At 35.1% G+C, this 22,672-nt stretch overlaps 1 protein-coding gene across 1 annotated transcript in view; it reads left to right on the top strand.

Annotated features, from left to right (window-relative positions):
- The window catches only part of BMPR2 (bone morphogenetic protein receptor type 2), a 201,778-nt gene extending 181,035 nt beyond the window's left edge, over window positions 1-20,743 (top strand). Inside the window, exons 11-13 of the mRNA XM_060622984.3 lie at window positions 7,308-7,480; window positions 9,681-10,960; window positions 13,299-20,743. Of these exons, the coding sequence (XP_060478967.1) occupies window positions 7,308-7,480; window positions 9,681-10,960; window positions 13,299-13,549 (1,704 nt within the window). The 3' untranslated portion in view covers window positions 13,550-20,743. The remainder of the gene's footprint in view (window positions 1-7,307; window positions 7,481-9,680; window positions 10,961-13,298) is intronic.
- Window positions 20,744-22,672: the final 1,929 nt, after the last annotated feature.

The raw sequence follows: 22,672 nt of genomic DNA, 5'->3' as shown, positions 1-22,672 counted from the left end.
TTTTTGTTTTGGCCTGCTTTGTAATTTTTTATTTAAGACTGGACATTTTTAACATCCTGATGGGCAAAAAGAAAAGAAAAGAAAAAAAGAAAAAAGAAAAGAAAAGACTCTTTGGGTCTTTGCAGATTGACCTTGTGTTGAGGCCCTCCTTTAACATTTATCCAGACCTTTTACAATTCTGCTTTAGCCTTCACTTTCTGCTAGTGCTGAGCCTAAAGACAGCCAGTTATGAAAGCTTATGGTCTTCTCTGAGCATGCATCCCATCCTGGATATATGCATGACTTTTCTAGGTTTCCCAGTATATGCAGGAGCTTTTCAAAACCCTCATTCCCCCAAAGTCTCAAACACCCCAGCTTTTCCCCCCTCACTTTCAGCATTTCTGTTTTGTGGCTCAATTGTTGTATTTTATCCCACTTGTTGTATTTTAACACTTGTTCATTTGACTTTCAGTGATTTCAAGGAATGTTCTCCATTTAGTCATATCTACTTCTCTTTCCTGAGAGAGTTCTGATTTAGGCAGAATAAAGACAGGCCACTCTCATGGGTTCTTCAAGGAATTCATAGACCTGTCAAAACAGACAACATAATATCTTGGAAACAATATTACTTTCCTCCCTCTGGGACCAGATACCCACATGGGGAACACAGGCTACCATCTTCATATTTTACTTGGTTGCTATAAACATTTGAGCAACTTTCAGAGCTTCAATAAGGTTGATTCTGACAGTTTTTTTTCTTAAGTTGTGGGGGGTTTTAATGTTTATTTATTTTGAGAGAGAGAGTGAGAGAGCACATGCACATGCTGGGGAGGGGAAGGGAGGGAGGGAGGGAGAGAGAGAGAGAGAGAGAGAGAGAGAAAGAAAGAGAAAGAACCCAAGCAGGCTCGGCACTGCCAGCACAGAGCGCAATGTGGGGCTCAAACTCACAAATTGCGAGATCATGACCTGAGCCAAAACCAAGAGTCAGATGCTTAACTGACTGAGCCACCAAGGCACCCCAATTCTGACAGTTTTTACCAGGATTTTTGGTACTTCCAGGGAAGAATTTTCCCTGGTCTCCTTCCTCTGCTATTTTCACTGATGCCCTTATAAGTTGGGAAATATTCTTCCCTCTTTGATTTTCTGGAAGACCTGGGTAGAATTGCCATTAACTCCTTCCTGAATGTTCGGTAGACTTAATGAAACCATCTGGGCCTGGAGTTTTCTTTATGGGAAATTTTTATTTATTTTATTTTATTTTATTTTATTTTATTTTATTTTATTTTATTTTATTTTATTTTATTTTATTTTAAATATGAAATTTATTGTCAAATTGGTTTCCATACAACACCCAGTGCTCATTCCAACAGGTGCCCTCCTCAATACCCATCACCCACCCTCCCCTCCCTCCCACCCCTCATCAACCCTCAGTTCTCAGTTTTTAAGAATCTCTTATGTTTTGGCTCCCTCCCTCTCTAACCTCTTTTTTTTTTTCCTTTCCCTCCCCATGGTCTTCTCTTAAGTTTCTCAGGATCCACATAAGAGTGAAAACATATGGTATCTGTCTTTCTCTTTATGACTCATTTCACTTAGCATAACACTCTCCAGTTCCATCCACATTGCTACAGAGGGCCATATTTCATTCTTTCTCATTGCCACGTAGTATTCCATTGTGTATATAAACCACAATTCTTTCCATTCATCAGTTGATGGACATTTAGGCTCTTTCCATAATTTGGCTATTGTTGAGAGTGCTGCTATAAACATTGGGGTACAAGTGCCCCTATGTATCAGCACTCCTGTATCCCTTGGATAAATTCCTAGCAGTGCTATTGCTGGGTCATAGGGTAGATCTATTTTTAATTTTTCCAGGAATCTCCACACTGTTTTCCAGAGCGGCTGCACCAGTTTGCATTCCCACCAACAGTGCAAGAGGGTTCCTGTTTCTCCACATCCTCGCCAGCATCTATAGTCTCCTGATTTGTTCATTTTAGCCACTCTGACTGGCGTGAGGTGATATCTGAGTGTGGTTTTGATTTGTATTTCCCTGATGAGGAGCAACATTGAGCATCTTTTCATGTGCCTGTTGGCCATCTGGATGTCTTCTTTAGAGAAGTGTCTATTCATGTTTTCTGCCCATTTCTTCCCTGGATTATTTGTTTTTTGGGTGTGGAGTTTGGTGAGCTCTTTATAGATTTTGGATACTAGCCCTTTATCCTATGACATTTGCAAATATATTTTCCCATTCCGTTGGTTGCCTTTTAGTTTTGTTGATTGTTTCCTTGGCAATGCAGAAGCTTTTTATCTTCATGAGGTCCCAATAGTTCATTTTTGCTTTTACTTCAATGGGAAATTTTTTAACTACGTATTTATAGATACAGAAGCCATTCAAGTCATCTGTTGTTTATGTCTTGTCTTTGAAGGAATTTGTCCATTTCATCTAAATTGTCAAATCCTTTTTCAATATTTGTTTAAAGACCTTAAACTAACTCCCCAGTGGTGACTTAATTTTTCTGTTTCTATACAGTTTATTTCCTTAATCTTCTCTTCTCTATTTTTTTACTTACTCTGGGACATTCAGTATTGCTTTACTTACTTTTAGAACAACCATCTATGACCAAATCGTTATTCAGGACCTCAGAATCCTGTTTGTAGTCAACCTCTTTAAATTCTCAGCTATTTTTCTTATTTTTCCCTTCCCCTATTTCATTATATTAATTTACTTCTAAATCTTTACTTGTGTAAATGACTTACTAATCATTATTTATACTTTGTTTAGAACTTACAAAGATTTTTCTCAAAAAAAAATCAACTTACAACTTTTATAATAGAACCCATTTATTCACTAGGAACTGGCTGTGTTCTATCAGCATAGTTTAGAGGCATTCAACATACGATAATGTATGAACTGTGGAGCTATGCAGCCTGGGCTTTGACCTTAGCTTTGCCACTTACTAGATGTGTACCCTAATTTCTCCTCTCGGTCTCTTTTCCTGCATATGAAAAGTGGGGATGATAATTCCCACTTACTTCAAATAAGAATTAAATGAATTAGGGGCTCCTGGCTGACTCAGTCTAGTGGAGCATACAACTCTTGATTACTGGGTCATGAGTTCAAGCCCCACATTAAGCATAGAGCCTCCTTAAAATTTAAAAGAATTAAATGAGTTAGAACACAGTCTAGTACATAGTAAGATCTCAACAGTTGTTAACCACTATGTATTATTATGCATCAGTGATGATTCTGTCATAAAAATGGAAACTTCATAGAGGTAGAGACCAAGGTTTCTGTTTATCAAATTTTCATTACATCCAGGACAATGCCTTGCTGAGTTGTTTTGGTGGAGGGTGGGGTCTCTTTTTGAAAAAGTTTTTTGAAAATTATTTCCCAACTGTATAATGAAAAGTAATAAACAGAGCCTCATCCCATGTCTCTCTTAACTTCAGATACAGAGAACAGTCAATATACAATTTTTAGCTGCTTGGATTTTGGTATTTCTGAGTCTTCTGGGCCAGCAATTGGTGAATGGGACTCTGTGCAATAGACAGTGCTCTGTTTGGGGAAGAACAGTCTCTTTCAGTTTTATATGGAAAGCTGTCCAAATCTTTGCTTTAGAAAGATTTCACTGTGTACACTTCACTGTGTTACACTTTATGTTTAGTAATGAATGGAGCTATAAATTTGTGTGTATGACAGGTATTTGTTTGAAGAAAAATGTCATTAAGTTTCTCTGAAAGAATACCCAAGAAACTAGTAACATTGGTTGCCTATAAATTAGGAGAACAGATGGTTGATGGATAGGAACCTTTGTTAATCTTTGTTAATGTTATAGGTGAAAATGGATCTTGTTTTAATTTGCAGCTAGTAAGTAGTAGAGCCAAGATTTGAAGCCAGGTTCTTAACTGAGCTGGCACTCTTGCTACAAAACCGGAACTAATATTCTTAAATGCTACACTGTACTGCCTCAACATAGTGAATAAGATTAAACATCTTTGCATATTTTATAAGGCATTTGTACTTCTCGTTTATGTGCCCTTTGTCCATATTTCTATTTTGTGTTTACTATCATTTTTTAAATGTCTTGTAACTAACTAGCAATCATCACAGAAATTCAGCCAACAAACATTGAGATGCCAAAAATGGTGGGTGAAAAGTGTATAGAGAACATTATATTTACAGACACTTTAAGTATTCCTCCCACCCCAAAAACACTGATGAAAGTTTTTTAAAAACCCACTGATTGAATATAAAAGGGAAAAATGGAACTTTACAATAGAGAAAGAACCCTGGCAGACACCAACTCAGACATGTGATCAAGGTAACTTCACTAGTAATGAGACAAATCAAAATTGTGAACCACATGATAAGATGCAGTGAGAAAAACACAGCATCCCTTCTGTGATTTTTCTGTCAAAGTTTCAAACTTTGAATCTAACCATGAGATTCTAAAAAGTAATTGGCCTATAATCCTGAGATTCTAAAAAGTAACTGGCCTATAATCCTCAAAAATGTCAAGGCTGTGAAAGACAAGAAAGTAAATTTGAAATTATTTCAAAATAAAAAAAAAATTCTCATTTCATAACTGGAGACAAACTCATTTTATCAAACCAATATCAAAATCCGCTAAGATAAATGTATAACTAGTTTTTAGAGGTGTGTTTATTTAAAAAGTTAATTAAGTTGATTTCTGAACTTCCTTTGTGGTCTTCAAATCCAAGTCAGTTTTAAATCCATTACATACAGTCTTTTCTCATGTTTACAGATTTCATATTTGGAATTTGACTACCTGCCAAAATTGATTTGTAATCCCCAAATCAGTACTCTGAACGCTTTTATGGTCATTCATGGATGTACACAGAGCAGCAAAAAACTTTAGTCATCAGATGTATATTTTCCCAAATGAAATCAACAAGGCACTCTGTCTTTTTGTTTCATCTCTTATACTATAAACAAGTGTCCTTTTTGGCATTTGTTTAGCATATTTTTCACATTTGGGGCATCTTGTTAGTGATTTCTGGGTTAAAATAGCCCCACATGTAGTGCTGAAGTGCTGAGTACAGTGCTCCGAAGCACTAAAAGGCTGTGATGTGCCTTTTGAAGAAGAAAAATGTATGCTAGATTTACTTTGTTAGGCGATTATGTAGAGTGCTATTGGCCATGAGCATAGTTAATAATTAATAACTATTTTTAAAGATGTCTTTAAACAGGGGGGCGCCTGGGTGGCTCAGTTGGTTGAGCATCCAACTTCAGCTCAGGTCATGATCTCTTAGTTCATGGGTTCTAGCCTCACTGTGCATGCAGACCTGCTTGGGATTCTCTCTCTCCTCTCTCTCTCTGCCTCTCCTCCCCCACACTTTCTCTCTCTCAAAATAAATAAACTTTAAGAAAAAAGATGTCTTTAAACAGAAACACAAATAAAACAAGATTATGTGTTGATCAGTTGGCAAAAATCTTGTGGCCAGAGGCTCACAGGAGTCTAACCCCGTATTTCCCCCAGGAACAATGGTTCAGTGTTCACTAATTCAGCATTTATAGCAACTTTGTAGAACATAACTACCATAAATAACAGATTCAACTTTACTTCTAACATAAACACCAAACTTCTACCTCAGGGAGATTACACAGTTGCCCTTAAACTCTGTATGATCAGTATCTATTCTTCAGGTTCTTCTAAAATTTGAGAAATAGGTAGATTATTATTTAATGAGAAGATTATTAATTGATATCTATATTGTTTGAATTTTACTCAGTAGTCAGAGCCTGGAACATGTATTAAAATAGATTTCAAAATTCAATATAAATTTCAGGACACTTGGGTGGCTCAGTTGGTTGAGCGTCCAACTCTTGATTTTGGCTCAGGCTGTGATTTCATGGTTTATGGGTTTGAGCCTCACATAGGGCTCTGCACTGACGTTGCAGAGGCTGCTTGGGATATTCTCTCTCTCTCTCTCTCTTTCTCTCTCTCTCTCTCTCTCTCAATAAATAAATAAACGTAAAAAAATTTCAATATAAATTTCAGCCTTAAAAGATATAGTCTTGGATTTGTGCTGTGGCACTGAGGCAGGCAGCTTAGAAGACCCAAGGGAACAGGAAAGATGGTGTCAGGGGTGGGCCGTGGTGCAGGTATTCATTTAGCCTATCCCCAGAATAAACATTATCAAATTTCCTACAGGTTTGGATCTGTTTGTCAAGAACAGAGATTATTAGGAAAACACAAAAAATGTTGCCAAGATTGCTAACAAGGATTTTAGCTTAAAATAGGCTTATGAGATAAAATGCTCAGATTAAGCATTGCATGGAATATATACTAAAAATTATTTGTCAGTTATCTGAAATTAAAATTAAGTAGTATATTGTTATTTGTTAAATCTGACAACCATTACCTTAATTTTTTTGAATGTGTTTTAAAGGCACAATAACTATGAACATCAGCAGGTGAAAAACTTTCAAGCTTAATAACAACAAGTCAAAAAACAAGTCTGAAAGGATTCTGGATGGACAGTTTGTCAAATACACAAAATCTGTTTTTTACTTAAAAAAAAAATTATTTTAATGTTTATTTTTGAGAGAGAGAGAGAGAGACAGCATGGACAGAGAGAGAGAGAGAGGGAGACACAGAATCTGAAGCAGGCTCCAGGCTCTGAGCTGTCAGCATAGAGCCCGACATGGGGCCTGAACTCACAGACCACGAGGTCATGACCTGAGTTGAAGTCGAGCCCTTAATTAACCAACTGAGCCACCCAGGCATCCCAGAATCTGTTTTTTAAAAGGAAGTTCAAACCAACTTTCCCCAAAAGGGAGACTATTGTTCACTACTGATTTGGGTGAATACTACAGAATAAGACTGCTTTAGATACTACTATTGAAACTAGTTTAAAGAATAAGAAAATGCCAACCCTTTAAATTTCATAGTTAGAATGTACTTTACTAATAGTAAAAAAGCTCACCTAGAGATTGAAGATAGCCTCGTGCCAAAATTCCATCAAATTCAAAGCTCATTTTTGAAGTGAGATTAATGGTTATTGATCGAAATAACAGTCCTGTGAATGAATAATGACATAAACCTGTGACCTTGGCGAACCATGTAACTTTTTACAACTGTTTACGTTTATGGGTAATTCTTTAGGAGTTTAAGTTAAACCCTGCTTGCTTAGCTGTTCCTCATCTTTTGAGAAATGTGACCCTTTACAAATCTCTGAAGTCTAAAATATTTTATGATAGCTGTGTAAAATATTGGTTAAAGAACATTCTTTTATCTCATGTCACTCAAAATCTCAATACTTAATTTTCTTTAAAGATCTACTGTTTGACATTTACTTTATTACAGGCAGTGAGGTCACTCAAGGAGACAATCGAAGACTGTTGGGACCAGGATGCAGAAGCTAGGCTTACTGCACAGTGTGCTGAGGAGAGGATGGCTGAACTTATGATGATTTGGGAAAGAAACAAATCTGTGAGCCCAACAGTCAATCCCATGTCTACTGCTATGCAAAATGAACGGTAAGAGCTTTGGCATTCATCAGTCAATATTGAAAATTGAGACTAAACAGAGAATAGGAAAAAAAAATGCTATTAAACCAGTCTAATAAGGCAATGATTAACTCATATACTTTAACATTATAATTTTTCTTTCAATGCCTGTTTTTTCACAGAGATTTTTGCTTGGTAGAAGTACAAGATGGAATCTATGTTTTTCTGTATCTCAAAATATAGTAAAAGAGACTAGTCCTTACTAACACTCCTACTTCCCTAAAATATAAAGGCAAAACACTTTCATAGTTCCAAAAGTTTATAAGCACTTCTACATAAATTATCTAATTTATCGTTGGTTGTTATTATCCCTCTCTCTCTTGCTTTTTAAAATTTTTTTAATTTTTAATTTTTTTTTTTTTTAAGAGAGAATAAAACTATGAACTCACCTGTGTATCTAACCACTGTTTCACTGGAGACTAAGATTCCCAGCCTTCCTATCCAATGCTCTTTTGTATAGAATATACTTTTATTACTTTTACATGAAAGCAATTCATAAGGTCTTTCTATCCCATCATGAATATTACTTTATGAGACATTTCTCTGTTAGAACTATGATTTTTGGTTCTAAATAAATGGGCTTTTAAAAAAATTTCTTTAAAAAATTGGAACTTTTTTTGTTCCATGTTTGGGGGGGGGATTTTCCCACAAAGTTATCATTTTATTTAATACATGTTAAAAATTTTTCAGAAAAGCACCCAGGAAAGTGTTACCAGAGAAAACTGAGATAAAAATATACTTGATTATTGAATAATTTTTTTTTTTGCTATTTTCTATTGTTCTAATTTCTAAGAGCAATTTGTATTATGAATTATAGACCCAAAATTGGGTTTATACTGCTTATGTTTAGATTGAATTAGCTTCAGCATGTGAACCCTTATTCCTTATGTATCAGCAAGTCAAGGAAGGTAAAAACTAGCAATTCTAAATACAAATTTTCTCACTCTATGCATAACTGGGGATAGTCTTCTACTTCTGTCTTCCCTGATCTCTGTATTTTCTTTATACTCTAGCATGTTACTTGTACCTCTCTCAAGAGTCAGTTGCTTTTATTTTTAAGTGCTTTTGAACTTTTCCTGAATGGTAAGAAGAAATCCTTGATGCTACTCCCCCCTCCTTGTATTGCCCATTTTTTGCCCCCCACAGTCCTTCGGTTCTATGCTTTACATGCTGTTTCTCATGTCCAGTCACTTCTAAATAGTTTCCCCTAAATCATGGTTCATCCCATAGTCATTCTACTCTAGGTTTCATTATTTTGAACCTTACCCAGACGTCCTTTCCTTGTGCAGTACAGCTGCTTTTTTATTCTTCACCTTCCTGTCATTCCCCTCATAACTTTATTAGTCTTTCTTTATAGCACCTCTTTTCCTTTAGCTGCTGCTTTTCTCCTATAACATTTTGTATCTATTAATGTTGCCATTGTTTAATTAAAGCTAGTCCTGGCTTTTATTTTAAATAACCTAAATAAGTTACAGTGTAATGCTCAAAAACCATCCCTCTCAGTGGGTGTTGATGGCTGTGAAGAACTGGAGAGCAGTTCTGAATTGTTGTTCCTTTATCTGTCTCACTCTGCATTATACTCTTAGGCTGTAGGACTTTCATTGATACGGCTCAGTTTACCCCCAGGAAGATACATTCTATTGCTACACTGCCTCTTAATGGAAGCACTTTAGAACAACCTAAACGCTTATATTTTTTATACCATTTGGCCATTGGAACTTAACTGGTAATGTATTTGTTGAGTAGCCACAATGATGTATCTAGGATTGTAGGAGTACAAAAGAAATATACACCATGGTTCCTCCTCTCATGAAACTTTGTCCGGTTGTGCAAGAATACAATTCATAAAAATATATTTGGTAGTGTTACAAAACTATAGGGGACATTTTTAAATTAAGTCCTATAAATCAAAATAATGAACATCTATGAAAATCATATCTAGATCGACATAAGTTTTTCAGTAGTCTTAAATAATATAAAACTATCATTTAGCAAGTTATTAATTGATACTTGATTATGCGATCAGAATTTTAGAATAACTTCTAGAATAATATGGGTTAGGAATAAAATGAAGGGCATTTTATACTTTAAAATCAGAGGTCTTAAACTTGGAGGGTCAGTTTGTCCTAAATTTACATTCTCAATGTGGCACTTTTTTTCTTTCTTTAAGCAACCTGTCACACAATAGGCGCGTGCCAAAGATTGGCCCTTATCCTGATTATTCTTCTTCCTCATACATTGAAGACTCTATCCATCATACTGACAGCATTGTGAAGAATATTTCCTCTGAGCATTCAATGTCTAGCACACCTTTGACTATAGGGGAAAAGAACCGAAATTCAATTAACTATGAACGACAGCAAGCACAAGCTCGAATCCCCAGCCCTGAAACAAGCGTCACCAGCCTGTCCACCAATACAACAACCACAAACACCACTGGCCTCACTCCAAGCACTGGCATGACCACTATATCTGAGATGCCATACTCAGATGAAACAAATCTGCATGCCACAAATGTTTCACAACCAATTGGGCCAACCCCTGTCTGCTTACAACTGACAGAAGAAGACTTGGAGACCAACAAGCTGGACCCAAAAGAAGTTGATAAGAACCTCAAGGAAAGTTCTGATGAGAATCTCATGGAGCATTCTCTTAAACAGTTCAGTGGACCAGACCCACTGAGCAGTACCAGTTCTAGCTTGCTTTACCCACTCATAAAACTTGCAGTAGAAGTGACTGGACAGCAGGACTTCACTCAAGCTGCAAATGGCCAAGCATGTTTAATTCCTGATGTTCCACCCACTCAGATCTATCCTCTGCCCAAGCAACAGAATCTTCCTAAGAGACCTACTAGTTTGCCTTTAAACACCAAAAATTCAACCAAGGAGCCCCGGCTGAAATTTGGCAGCAAGCACAAATCAAACTTGAAACAAGTAGAAACTGGAGTTGCCAAGATGAATACAATCAATGCTGCAGAACCTCATGTGGTGACGGTCACAATGAATGGTGTGGCAGGTCGAAACCACAGTGTTAACTCCCACACTGCCGCTACCCAGTATGTTAATGGGACAGTACCAAATGGCCAGACAACCAACACAGTGGCACATAGGGGCCAAGAAATGCTGCAGAATCAATTCATTGGTGAGGATACCCGGCTGAATATTAATTCCAGTCCTGATGAGCATGAACCTTTACTGAGACGAGAGCAACAGGCTGGCCATGATGAAGGTGTTCTGGATCGTCTTGTGGACAGGAGGGAACGGCCACTGGAAGGTGGCCGAACTAATTCCAATAACAACAACAGTAATCCATGTTCAGAGCAAGATGATCTTACGCAGGGTGTTTCAAGCACTGTAGCAGATCCTGGACCATCAAAGCCCAGAAAAGCACAGAGGCCTAATTCTCTGGATCTTTCAGCCACAAACGTTCTTGATGGCAGCAGTTTGCAGTGTAAGTGCAGGGATCATTTAATCTCTCCTGCTTGTCTTTTGGGACCATTTAAATAATTAATTAGATAAAATCAAAATGTGTTTCAACTAGCAATTACTTATTTTTACCACTTTTGGAAATAAAATAAACTACTTGGTTGAACCTCAAAAGTGATCAGACTATTGTAAAGAAAAAAAGTAGTTTTTTGTTGCTGATAATGAGTCAATGTCACAATAGTCAGAATAATTAATTACCAACTTAATACATACCTTATATAGCTCCTGGTTTATAATGCAGTTTACATACTTGTTGTGAATGGTTGAGATTAAGTAAATACAAGTTTAGAAGCTTCAGGTAACAGGCACCTGGGTGGCTCAGTCAGTTAAATGTCTGACTTCAGCTCAGGTCATAATCTCACAGTTTGTGAGTTTGAGCCCTGCATCAGGCTGTCTGCTGTCAGCACAGAGCCCGCTTCAGATCCTTTGTCTCCCTCTCTCTCTTCCCCTCCCCTGCTTATGCTCTGTTTCTCTCTCTCTCTCTCTCAAAAATAAATAAACATTAAAAAAAAAAAAAAAAAAAAAGCTCCAGGTAGAATGATGCCAGTAGAACTTTTGAAAGTTTGTTGAGTGTATTAACATCTGTTTTAGACACATGTAGATTTTATCAGACTAACCTTAATAAATCTGAGAAGTCCAGAGAAAATTCAGAAAAAGTCACTATAAAAAAAAACAAACTTGTTCTTGTTTTTTGTTTTTTTAGTGTCATCTTTTTCAAGAGTTACATGTTGAGCCTCCTACATGCCTATAGCATTGTGTCGTTGGGTCCCCTAGAAATCTAAACAAATAACTTGATACTTGGTTTCTGGCTATAAAGAGGTTATAACACAAGACAGGAGAGCTCACCAAAATCTTTAATAGTCATCATTATACAAAACAATTTATGTTTTAGACTGACAGCACTTTATGAAAAAACTCAAAGTCATATTATATGGTTGTTGCCAAGGACTACAAAATGGGCTGAAGGGATTTAGGTCTCAAAAATTAATCAGTAGTGGGGCACCTGGGTGGCTCCGTCGGTTAAGCGTCCGACTTCGGCTCAGGTTATGATTTCACAGTTCGTGAGTTCGAGCTCTGCATCGGGCTCTGTGCTGATAGCTTGGAGCCTGGAGCCAGCTTCACATTCTGTGACTCCCTCTCTCTCTGCCCCTCCCCCGCTCACACTCTGTCTCTGTCTCTCTCAAAAATAAATAAAACGTTAAAAAAATTAAAAAAAATTAATCAGTAGAGGGGCACCTGGCTGACTCAGTCAGTGGAACATGCAACTTAATTTTAGGGTCATGAGTTCAAGCCTCATGCTGAGCATAGAGCTTACTTAAAAAATTAATCAGTAAAGGGGTGCCTGGGTAGCTCAGTCTGTTGAGCATCCCACTTCAGCTAAGGTCATGTCTCGTGGTTCACGAGTTCAAGCCCTGCGTTGGGCTCTGTGCTGACAGCTCAGAGCCTGGAGCCTGCTTCAGATTCTGTGTCTCCCTCTGTCTCTGCCCCTCTCCCACTCATGCTCTCTCTTTCTCAAGAATAAATAATAAACATTAAAACAAAATTTAAAAAAAGATCAGTAGAATCTAGCCCTTTGCTTGAGTGGCTTGTATCATAGATCATTTGACACACCCTGTGGCAGGGCTTCATATCAATAAAATGTCTTGTCAGTGTAGGAAGGGGGAATTACTAGAAAATTTGTATTATAGTATTTGTGTCATTCTTCTGAAAATATTATATGCCAGGTGCCTTTAAAATTTGATCTTTTTTGGGGTGGCTCAGTCTGTTAAGCGTTTGACTCTTGATTTTGGCTCAGGTCATGATCTCACAGTTCGTGGGTTGGAGCCCCACGTGGGGCTCTGCCCTTAGAACCTCCTTAGGATTCTGTCTCTTTCTCTCTCTGCCCATTCCCCGCTCACTCACACATATTCTCTCTCTCTCTCAAAAAATTAAAAATTAAAAATAAAGTTTGATCTGCTTTGAACATTAAGTAGAGTGATTAAATGCATTTGCCAAGTTAGTATCACTACCAGTAACCAAAGGATTTGAGAATACAGCTGAGAAGTTTTCATTTTCTCCTCTGTTTTTGCTTGTCCTTATATAATAATTCAACCAGTTATAAAAACATTGGACTTGAAGAGTCTTAAAATAAGTTGGTTAAGTTTTGCCTAGAGAATAATTACCTGGCATCCTGAATTTCAAGTAATATCTATTAAAATCTCCTGTAGATATTAGTCCATTCTGTTCTTAAGTTACAACCCTAAGTTTTTATTATTTAATAGTTTCTTTATATATAGTTTATTTTTCTGTACCTTTATTTCCAGTAGGTGAATCAACACAAGATGGCAAATCAGGATCTGGTGAAAAGATCAAGAAACGTGTGAAAACTCCCTATTCTCTTAAGCGGTGGCGCCCCTCCACCTGGGTCATCTCCACTGAACCTCTGGACTGTGAGGTCAACAACAATGGCAGTGACAGGGCAGTTCATTCCAAATCCAGTACCGCAGTTTACCTTGCGGAAGGAGGCACTGCTACTACCATGGTGTCTAAAGATATAGGAATGAACTGTCTGTGAAATATTTTCAAGCCTATGGAGTGAAATTATTTTTTGCATCATTTAAATGTGCAGAAGACATTAAAACTGCTTTATCTTCCTGTCAGTATCCCCTCCCACCCCTGCAACAGGACTTGCTTTAAATAGATTTCAGCTATGCAGAAAAATTTAGCTTATGCTTCCATATTTTTTAATTTTGTTTTTTTAAGTTTTGCACTTTTGTGTAGTCTCCTTAAAGTTATATTTGTCTGTTATGACCACAGAATTATATGTGTGTGTATCAAAAGTGGTCTCAAAATATTTTTTTAAGAAAAAAAGCAAAAACAATGTATTGCTGATAATCAGTTTGGACCAGTTTCTAAAGGTCATTAAAACAGAAGCAAATTAAGACAGGTTTGACTGCAGTGGTGTCTGGTATCCATGTTTTATTTCTGGGCCCAAGCTAGTTTATATGTTGAACTGTTGTGAACATATTATCTGTTGGACTTTCTTTTCTCTTGTGTTTTATTTGAACGTGCAATAGTCTATAGTCCACAAATAAGCTTTCTTATAAGTTCTCTTCCTAACAGAGCACACATTCTTCCATGAGTACATTTTTCTGCCCCACCCCCCATACTTTTGGCAGGTCAGTTCTATGACAGTGAATTTTGCACAAGAGAAAGCAGCTACCTGATTTCTTGCTTTCTCTCTCCTAATGGAGAATGCAGAAACATTGTCTCAAAGGGCTCTAGAGAAGGAACTACCAAAACCTAATTTGAAATGCCATTTATTTTAACCTTCCAAGTCCTAAATGTTTCTTTCCAGGCATTTTAACAAACATATTTGGTTCTGGTTTTTGGAAGTTCATAAGAGAGCATAGAACAAAGTAGACAAAGTCAAATATTAGCCTTTTTTCATTTTATTTTATTTTTTGTATGTATGTTCATGTTCCATATTCATTTATTTAAGAAGCACATTTTTATCAGAAAACTTATAGAGCTATACTTATATGGAATTTTTAAGTAGGTAGATGGTTAAGACTACATAATGCTATAGCCTTCATTCTCTGAATAGGCCATCTTTCACTCAAATAAAATTACATTTCCCATTTAAAATAACTTCAAAAATAATTTGTAGTTTTGAACTGGTAATATCTTTTTATTCCCTTCCAAAGCAAAGCCTGGTGACTTTATCTGAAAATGAGTCCTCTTCCCATGACCTAAAACACTGTGTGGAAAAATCATTCATCTGGCATGCCACATCCCTGTGGAAGGAAGGATTGCTGCCAAACCTATCATTTTTGAGCAGACTGAGGCTTACCTCTTTTTTCATAACTGTTTCTTCACTAATCCTATTTTCATAATTTCTCTTTTTGCCAGTTTTTCATATGATCTTTGATATGTGAGAAGCATTTATTATTTACATTATAATATACCTTTTAGTGATAACATGTTATATATCCTTCAAATCATATTGTCTTTTTAAAAGCTTCCTTTGCTTCTTTCATTACTGATAACTATCTCTAAACAACACCTCAGCATTTTTTTTTTTTAAATAAAGCACTTTATGTCAAATAAGGGACTTTTTTTAAAAATAAGCACAAATTATTTTCTATCAATTTGCAAACAGTGATGATCTCACTTAATTTTTCCAAATTCTCTATATAGACATTATTTAAGATCTAAGATTTCTATGGGAGTTTAAAAAGCTAAGAGGAAAACACAAATCCCCATATTCTTGCTTTTAGGTTTTTATCTCTTGAACAATATTTTCTCACTCATATTCTTCTATCTTCATTTAGCTAAAGACAACCTAAATTTCCCAATTTTCTGTCCAAAATATTTATGACTTACTCTATAAGCCACCTTTTTTTTTTTTTTTTTTTTTGCCATCTGCTATGATCCTGTGAGTTAGATGTTACATCACTTAACATTTATTCTATTTTTCTAGTGCCCAGGACTTCCACCTTTTATGTTTTATTGGCCCTTCTGTTGATTCAGATCTTTAACATATTTTTCAGTCTTCTGACACAGTTATTCTTCTATCTGTGAAACAAATTATATCTTTCCCACCAAATTTTCACTTAGTTCTCTTGCCTTTAAATGTCTTTGAACTGCATTTCAGAATATTATTTTCAAACATTTGTAGGATATCTTTGAGTCAAAATAAATTATATTCCTTCTCCAATTGAAAGCATTGAGGATAAATAACCATTGGAGGTCTAACATCAGTTAGACCTGATCATCTTTTCCTGACAGAAGAAGAGTTATCTTACATTCTACTTTGTGTTTAGGCTAGTTGGTTTTAATTTTTCTAGCATTTTTTTTTTTGATGTTGACTAATAAAATGCTTTCAAAAATTTATATACCAAATTAGAAGAATCCTTATAAGTTTCCCATTTCATGCAAGCATATTTAAAACAAATAATTTTCTTTCCCTAGTTTTTTTAGTAGACTCTGAAAAAAATAGAAGTAGAAAGTGGATCATTTTAATAAATTTTAAATTAAATCATATATCAGACTGATTCAGAATCTGTAATCTACAAGCAGGCAAAATTACTTAAAATACTTGGTAACTTTATTCATCTAATAATAAATGTTTCTTGAAGCTAATATTTAACTGCTATCACAAAATTTTGCATGTAGAAAAGCATTTGGGTGCTTTTGAATAAAATATTGAATGAAATAATGAAATAAAATAGTTAATGAATAAATATTAAAATTCATTTTGCTGGTTTTACAACCTCAAAAGCATCATAATTGATAACCAAAGTCTAATATTAATCCCTTAACTATCCTAATTGTGTATCAGAACTAAGTCATTGAAAGAACTTGATTTGAATTGTGTTTAAACAAAAATGATTTAATTATGAATCCTAACATTGTTCCCCCTTTTTAAATTCATAATTTGGTTGGGAAGACATTATCAGTGCAAAATGTTATGTGAAGGCACAGGAATTAAATAATACAATTTATTATATACTGAATGCTGGGGTATATATACACAATCTCTTGTAATCTTCATAGCAACCATTTGAGGATTATAGTTAATATTCCCACTTTACAGATTGAGAAAACTGAAACTAAGAGAAGCTAAGTAATTTGCCCAAGTTCCACATCCTAGTAATAGAGAGAGCTGGATTTTAACCTGGGGTTTACCTCTCCACATCTCTTTCATCCACACCACACTGCCTACACACTGTATGGAAGGATGTGTAATATACTGACATTTTGTAAGAAATTCAGTTACAACACTCCAATACAGTTGTGGCTTGTATATAAGCCAAACCAGATACCTTAATGCCTTTAGAAGTTAGGCAAACATAAAACATGTAGACATGTCTATACTGACTATTGCTTGAGAAATAATTATTAATTCAAGATAAAATTCAATCCCACATCTGCCATCATGATTCTTAAAATTGTTTCACTTTTCTTCACTCCTAATATTCTTACATTGCAGAAATAAAGGTAAAGCAAATTTTAAGGGAAAAGTGAAGGTGGCTTGTAGGAACAGAGACTTTCCCCTAAATTGATTCCATACTTGATTTGAAGGAATTAATTTAACGTGGACTTTAAGTGTTATCAATCATTTGGCTCCATCTTGAAAATTTCTGCTTATAGTGAAAATTTTATTAATCCAGAAAACTAATTGAGGAGGATGTAGGAAGGATACAAGGACAATATCTTTCTTATAAAGGAGTTTCAATAACTTCCTTATATGTACACACTTATTCCAGAAAATATACATTGGTTCTGAATGTGAAAATAACTAAAGAAAGGTAAGAACACACAAGCAGTTATGTGTTTCAGTGGGAATTGTCACAAAATTTGACAAGTATTTTTATTTAAAATATTTTCAAGTTTGGTATCTAAAGCCAAATGGAATACCTGGTAGACTGCAGTTATTTACTGAATTTTACATTCTCTATAAACCTCTCTTCATACTCATTTGCTATGGAAAAATATGTCAATACATTTTTTGTTTCTTTTTTTATATTTATGGAAATGAATATTTTATTGGAGGTAGTTAGCTCCTAGAACTTGAGATTACATTGTATTTCTATACAACCTTTTATAAATTTATGTTGAACTTAACGACCAGTTATGTGCAGGTGATTGTGTAACTATTCACGGATTGCTTTCTCTGTTACTTTAACTTCCAAGCTAACTTGTTAGAATCTGTACACATGTAAGTTGATTATCTAGACCTGTTATTCCAGAAATTGTGTCACACTCCCACATACACCCCAGGAGTTTTTTTTTTTTCAGACCGAGATGTTTCTAAATATACCTTTTGCTGTCAGTTTGCTCTTCAGCAAATAGAATTGCATTTTAATTTGTAGATTCTGAACGATGTGAACTTTAGCCAAAACTACCTGATCTACTCTTAAATATATTCTTTGATTTAGTAAGTCTGGCAAATCACTGTTTGAGCTAGTTACACAAATGTTATCAAAGTAAGGCTTTTCTATAGCTTCTCAGATTAAACTAACATAGAAGAAAAGAGGAAATCTCAGGCTGCTCTGGTGCACCTACCCATTACTTTCGTTCAATCACCTCTTTCTGACTTACTCTGTCTCTTGGTTATCTGACTTGCAATCTTCTGTATCAGGAAAATTTTCTTCATGTCTATTCTGCTTCCCTCCTGTGTTGTTTTAAAAGCATTTCTCTTCTCCAGCAGTAAAAAAAGAGAGTGAGTTGTCATCTTCTCCACTATTGTTATTCTTCAGTATGCTTCAGGCTTCTCAACATCTAAGCCAGTTCTTCAGACAAAATTACTTTGGCTCCCTTAGTATTTTCTTCTCAGCCCTATTTTCAGAACTATTTATGCTTAAGAACACCTAAAATTATATTTTATGTTCTATTCAAATTCATTACTTCAGTTAAGTAATAGTTCAGTAGAATAGAATTAAGAATTAGGATGTACCGTTTGACAATGGATCCAACAATCAGATTGTCAGAAGATCAGTACTTAAGTTTATATTATCTAACATTTTCTATTGTGGAGTTTTACAGTTTTATATTCTCATTAGTTACAACTAAAAAGCCATGCATACAGAATTGTATGTAATTTTGCCATTAAGAATTTTAACCTATATTGCAGCAAGCTTAGCATTATGATTGAGCCACAACATTTTACATATTTCTTTGTATCAAATATTAAACACAAAATGCAAGATTAACTTTCAAAAACAAACCTTATAATAATTAGGTATTATCCATGAACATTTCTGCAGACCACCTTTGAAATACTTATTATTTTGCAACATAAACTGGACTATAACAATTTTCATTTAACTTTTAAGTGGCTGACTAAAATTGAGTGTTTGTGCATATAAAGCAAAATTTAGGATTTTATCTCATGACTGATACATTTGAAAATAATTCAGATTTTATGCTGTATATTAAAATTGTGCCCCAAATCTATCAGATCTTAAAAATTTCAATTCTGTTATTATTAGTATGATGTTCATAATGCTACTACTGATTGTAGTGACATTCATTTTTAAACTTAATTTGCAACCCAGATTATAACATTTGGGTAAGAGAGAAGGAATCTTTAGACATAAATCATATCACTAGGGCGTCCAGTTCATCATTGAATTTTTAACCAAATTACTGGATTTTAAACAACTTCTTAAAAATGTTTCAAAAGGCAACATATAGATTTTTTTTTTCATTTTATTTGTACTTTTAGATTTCAGAAACATCTTCATGTTTTAGACGCACACTGTAGACCTAACATTACTTAAAAACTCAGGGCCCTTTTCATCCCTTTGCACATGAGAAACTTTAATTGGTAGCAAACAAGCAATTAGTCCAGTTGAATATTTAAAGTGTTTGTTGCACACACAGTTCCTTTAATGTTTCATCTTATGATTTGACTTAATTTTAATAGACATAACATCAGATTTCATTAATCATAAAAACTTGCCCCGTTCTATAATTACTGAATAGAGGGAAATGACTCAACTAATTGGCTACATGTTGCAGCATATTTAGGCCTTAGAGTTGAAACACCATCTTAAGACCATTTCTCTTCTTTGGGCAAATGGTTATACATGATGGGACAAATCATTTAATTTTGCTTTGTTTTTTAATGGGAGAACTTAGTAAAATAGTTCCTCTGAGATAAAATTTTCTTGAGGTAATTTAACATTATAAAACTGTCTTCTAAAAGTGAAATAATGAGTTTATAGTTTTAGTAATAGTTTGGATGGTTTTAAGAAGGTAACCTATGGTAAGCTATTTATCACTTTGTCAGATCCAAATGTTTAAGCTCCAAATTGATACGCTGTATACTTAAAATCCTAGCAGTGAAGTTATTTGTAACCAGTCTCTTGTCTCAGGCTCTCCACCTTATTACCAATTCTCCTGTGTATGATAGGGAAACATATTTTTAAAGAAGCTTAATAATAAAACTAAGTTACTAAAAGATGCAATTCAAAGATAGGTTCCAGTTAAAATTGAATTGCTTGGCTTCTGTGGCTTTTCTTTTTCTCGTCACATTTATTTATTTAAAGTTTTTGTATGCCTTGTTGTCATGTTTCCATGGAAATTATATTGTATAAGTGTTTGTATAAGCTGGAATCATCCTTAATTTTCTGTTGATAATTTTTCAAATAAAGATAAGTGGATAATTGTAAAGTACACTAACTCTTAGGGTATTGTAGTAGCTGAAACATGGAGATGTGTAGCTGCCATGCTTTTTCTGAATGGACAGGAGAAACATAAGCTACAGAGTATTCATTTCTGAGGATGCTTTTCTGGAATAAGAAAGGCTAAAAAATATTGGCAATTCCTCAGAACCCTCTTTCTTGTTAACGGGTATCTTTTGTTGGTGTGTTTTGCTCTTACATTACAGATAGAATATCATATGAATTTATGAAAAATTACTTTCAGTTATTTTGCTTTTGTAAAAGCCGTCTGAGACCTTGCTATGCTGTATAAGTTGTGTTTGATGGATCAGTGTGAGTATGAAATAAAGCAAATCACTTTTCTTTTGTATTATCTATGGATGCCACTATGAAAGCTGACATTAAGCCACTAAAGAGTTTTTTATGAATAATTGTAAGTAAATGCTTTGATATATATAAACCTAAATAAAAAGATTGTATTGCTACAGAGACATTGGAGAAGGAGATTTTAAGACAGTTCTTTAGGTTTAAAAAAGGCTTGCTGTAAAATGGTGCATTATTCCATTTATTAAAGATCATATTAATGACAACAATAATTGTATCTTTTGATTTTTATGAGGTCACCAGAAATTATGACTATTAGTGTGATATTTTAGGTGTTTTGTACCAGAGTAGTAAATGTCCTAATATGACTGTCATTACTCAGCATGATAACATAAACAATTATCTAACGTTAGAATAATAGTTGCATACTTTCTATTTGCCAGGCACTGTGGTAGTTTTTCTACATAGGTTGACAATTCTCATAGTAATCCTACAAAATACATATTGTCTCCATTTTTAAAAAGCTGTTGCTAAGAAGTTAAATATATTGTCCAAAGCCACAGAACTGGTTTGAGATTCTAATGTATTTTGCATTTTGCTTTGAAACACAGTTTTCAACCTCTGATTATGCCAAGAGAATTCAAAAATAGAAGTGAAAATGGCCCAGTGGTTAAATAGAATAGCCTGGGACATACATGAAGCAATTTGCAGTTACTGAAAACCTAGCAGGTACCAAAACATCTCTATTGGCCTAACATTGTGTTTGTGCTAAACATCATCAAATAATCTTCTCAGATCCTTGAATTTGTATAAGTCCTTGTTAAAATGCAATATGAGTTTTTGAAGGCAACACATTGTTTTTGATTCTAGGTGAATCCAGTGTTATTAGCTAAGTGTCTGGAACAGGGACAAGCATGTTTTAAAAGAGTGCTAGATTTGGGCGTGTGGTTGGCTCTGTAGAGCCATGTGAGCCTTGGTCTTGGGAGGTGAGTACAAGCCCCAAATAGAGATTACTTTAAAAAAATTAAAAAATTGGGACACCTGGGTGGCACAGTCGGTAAGTGGCTGACTCTTGATTTCAGCTCAGGTCATGATCTCATGGTTTATGGGATTGAGCCCTGTGTCAGGCTCTGTGCTGACAGCATGGAGCCTGCTTGGGATTCTCTCTCTCCCTCTCTCTGACTCTCCCATGTTCATGCTGTCTCTCTAAATAAATAAATAAATAAATAAATAAATAAATAAATAATAGAATTAATTAATTAAAATATTACCAAAAAAATAGAACAAAAGAGTGTTGGCCCTGTCTTATGTAGATGCCAAGGGAGTTTTTGCTTCAGGAGAAGCATAGCCTACTCTAGGAGGTTCTGTTGTCACCATAAATAATATTTTAAGGATAATAGATTTGCATGCACAACCTTACAATATAATGTTGCAGGCACTGCTGCAATTCTCTACAGAACATTCAGGGTGAAAACTAAATGTCCTTAGAGAAAATATGAATACGTTGGCTTGAGAAAAATGTGTAATAATGGCCTACTGAAACTTTTAATAAGGACTTATCACAAGTAAAATTATTTTCATTTACACCTACACCTATCTGATCCATCTTCCTAGTTTACATCCTCTGCGAGTGACTAACTTAAGCTAGTGATTAATCTTTCTTTTTAATCCTAATGATGAGTCTTCCTCTTTATTCTCTAGGGTTTTTCAAATTCAATTCTATATTTGGACAGCTTTCATTTTATTGTTATAATATTCACTTTTTTGAAATTGAATCACTGTTACTAGATACAAAAAAGTATGATCTTATTCCTTCCCCCCAGGAACTTAAACCATCTTGTGGTGGAGGGAAGGCCTACACAAGAAATAGTTACATCCAAAGAAGATGACATGTAAGTCACCAAATTAGTGGTAAACTGTATGCTCAATATGTGTTTGAAGAGCCAAAGAAGACTTTTGTGAGGAAATGATTGCTAAGCAAGGTCTTAAAAGGATGGGTGGGATTTCAATAGGAAGAATAAAGGCAGAGTATTTGAAGTGACCAGAGATAAGGGAGAATAGGGACTGGAAATTGGGCAGAAGTAGTTCCAAACATCTTTTAAAAGCCAGACCCAGGGGCGCCTGGGTGGCTCAGTCGGTTAAGCGGCCGACTTCAGCTCAGGTCACGATCTCGCGGTCCGTGAGTTCGAGCCCCGTGTCCG

Source organism: Panthera onca, chromosome C1 (genome assembly GCF_046562875.1).
Source record: "Panthera onca isolate mPanOnc1 chromosome C1, mPanOnc1 haplotype 2, whole genome shotgun sequence".
NCBI classification, from domain to species: domain Eukaryota; kingdom Metazoa; phylum Chordata; class Mammalia; order Carnivora; family Felidae; genus Panthera; species Panthera onca.
Note: the sequence above shows the minus strand (reverse complement) of the source record. Positions and strands in the feature narration are given on the sequence as shown.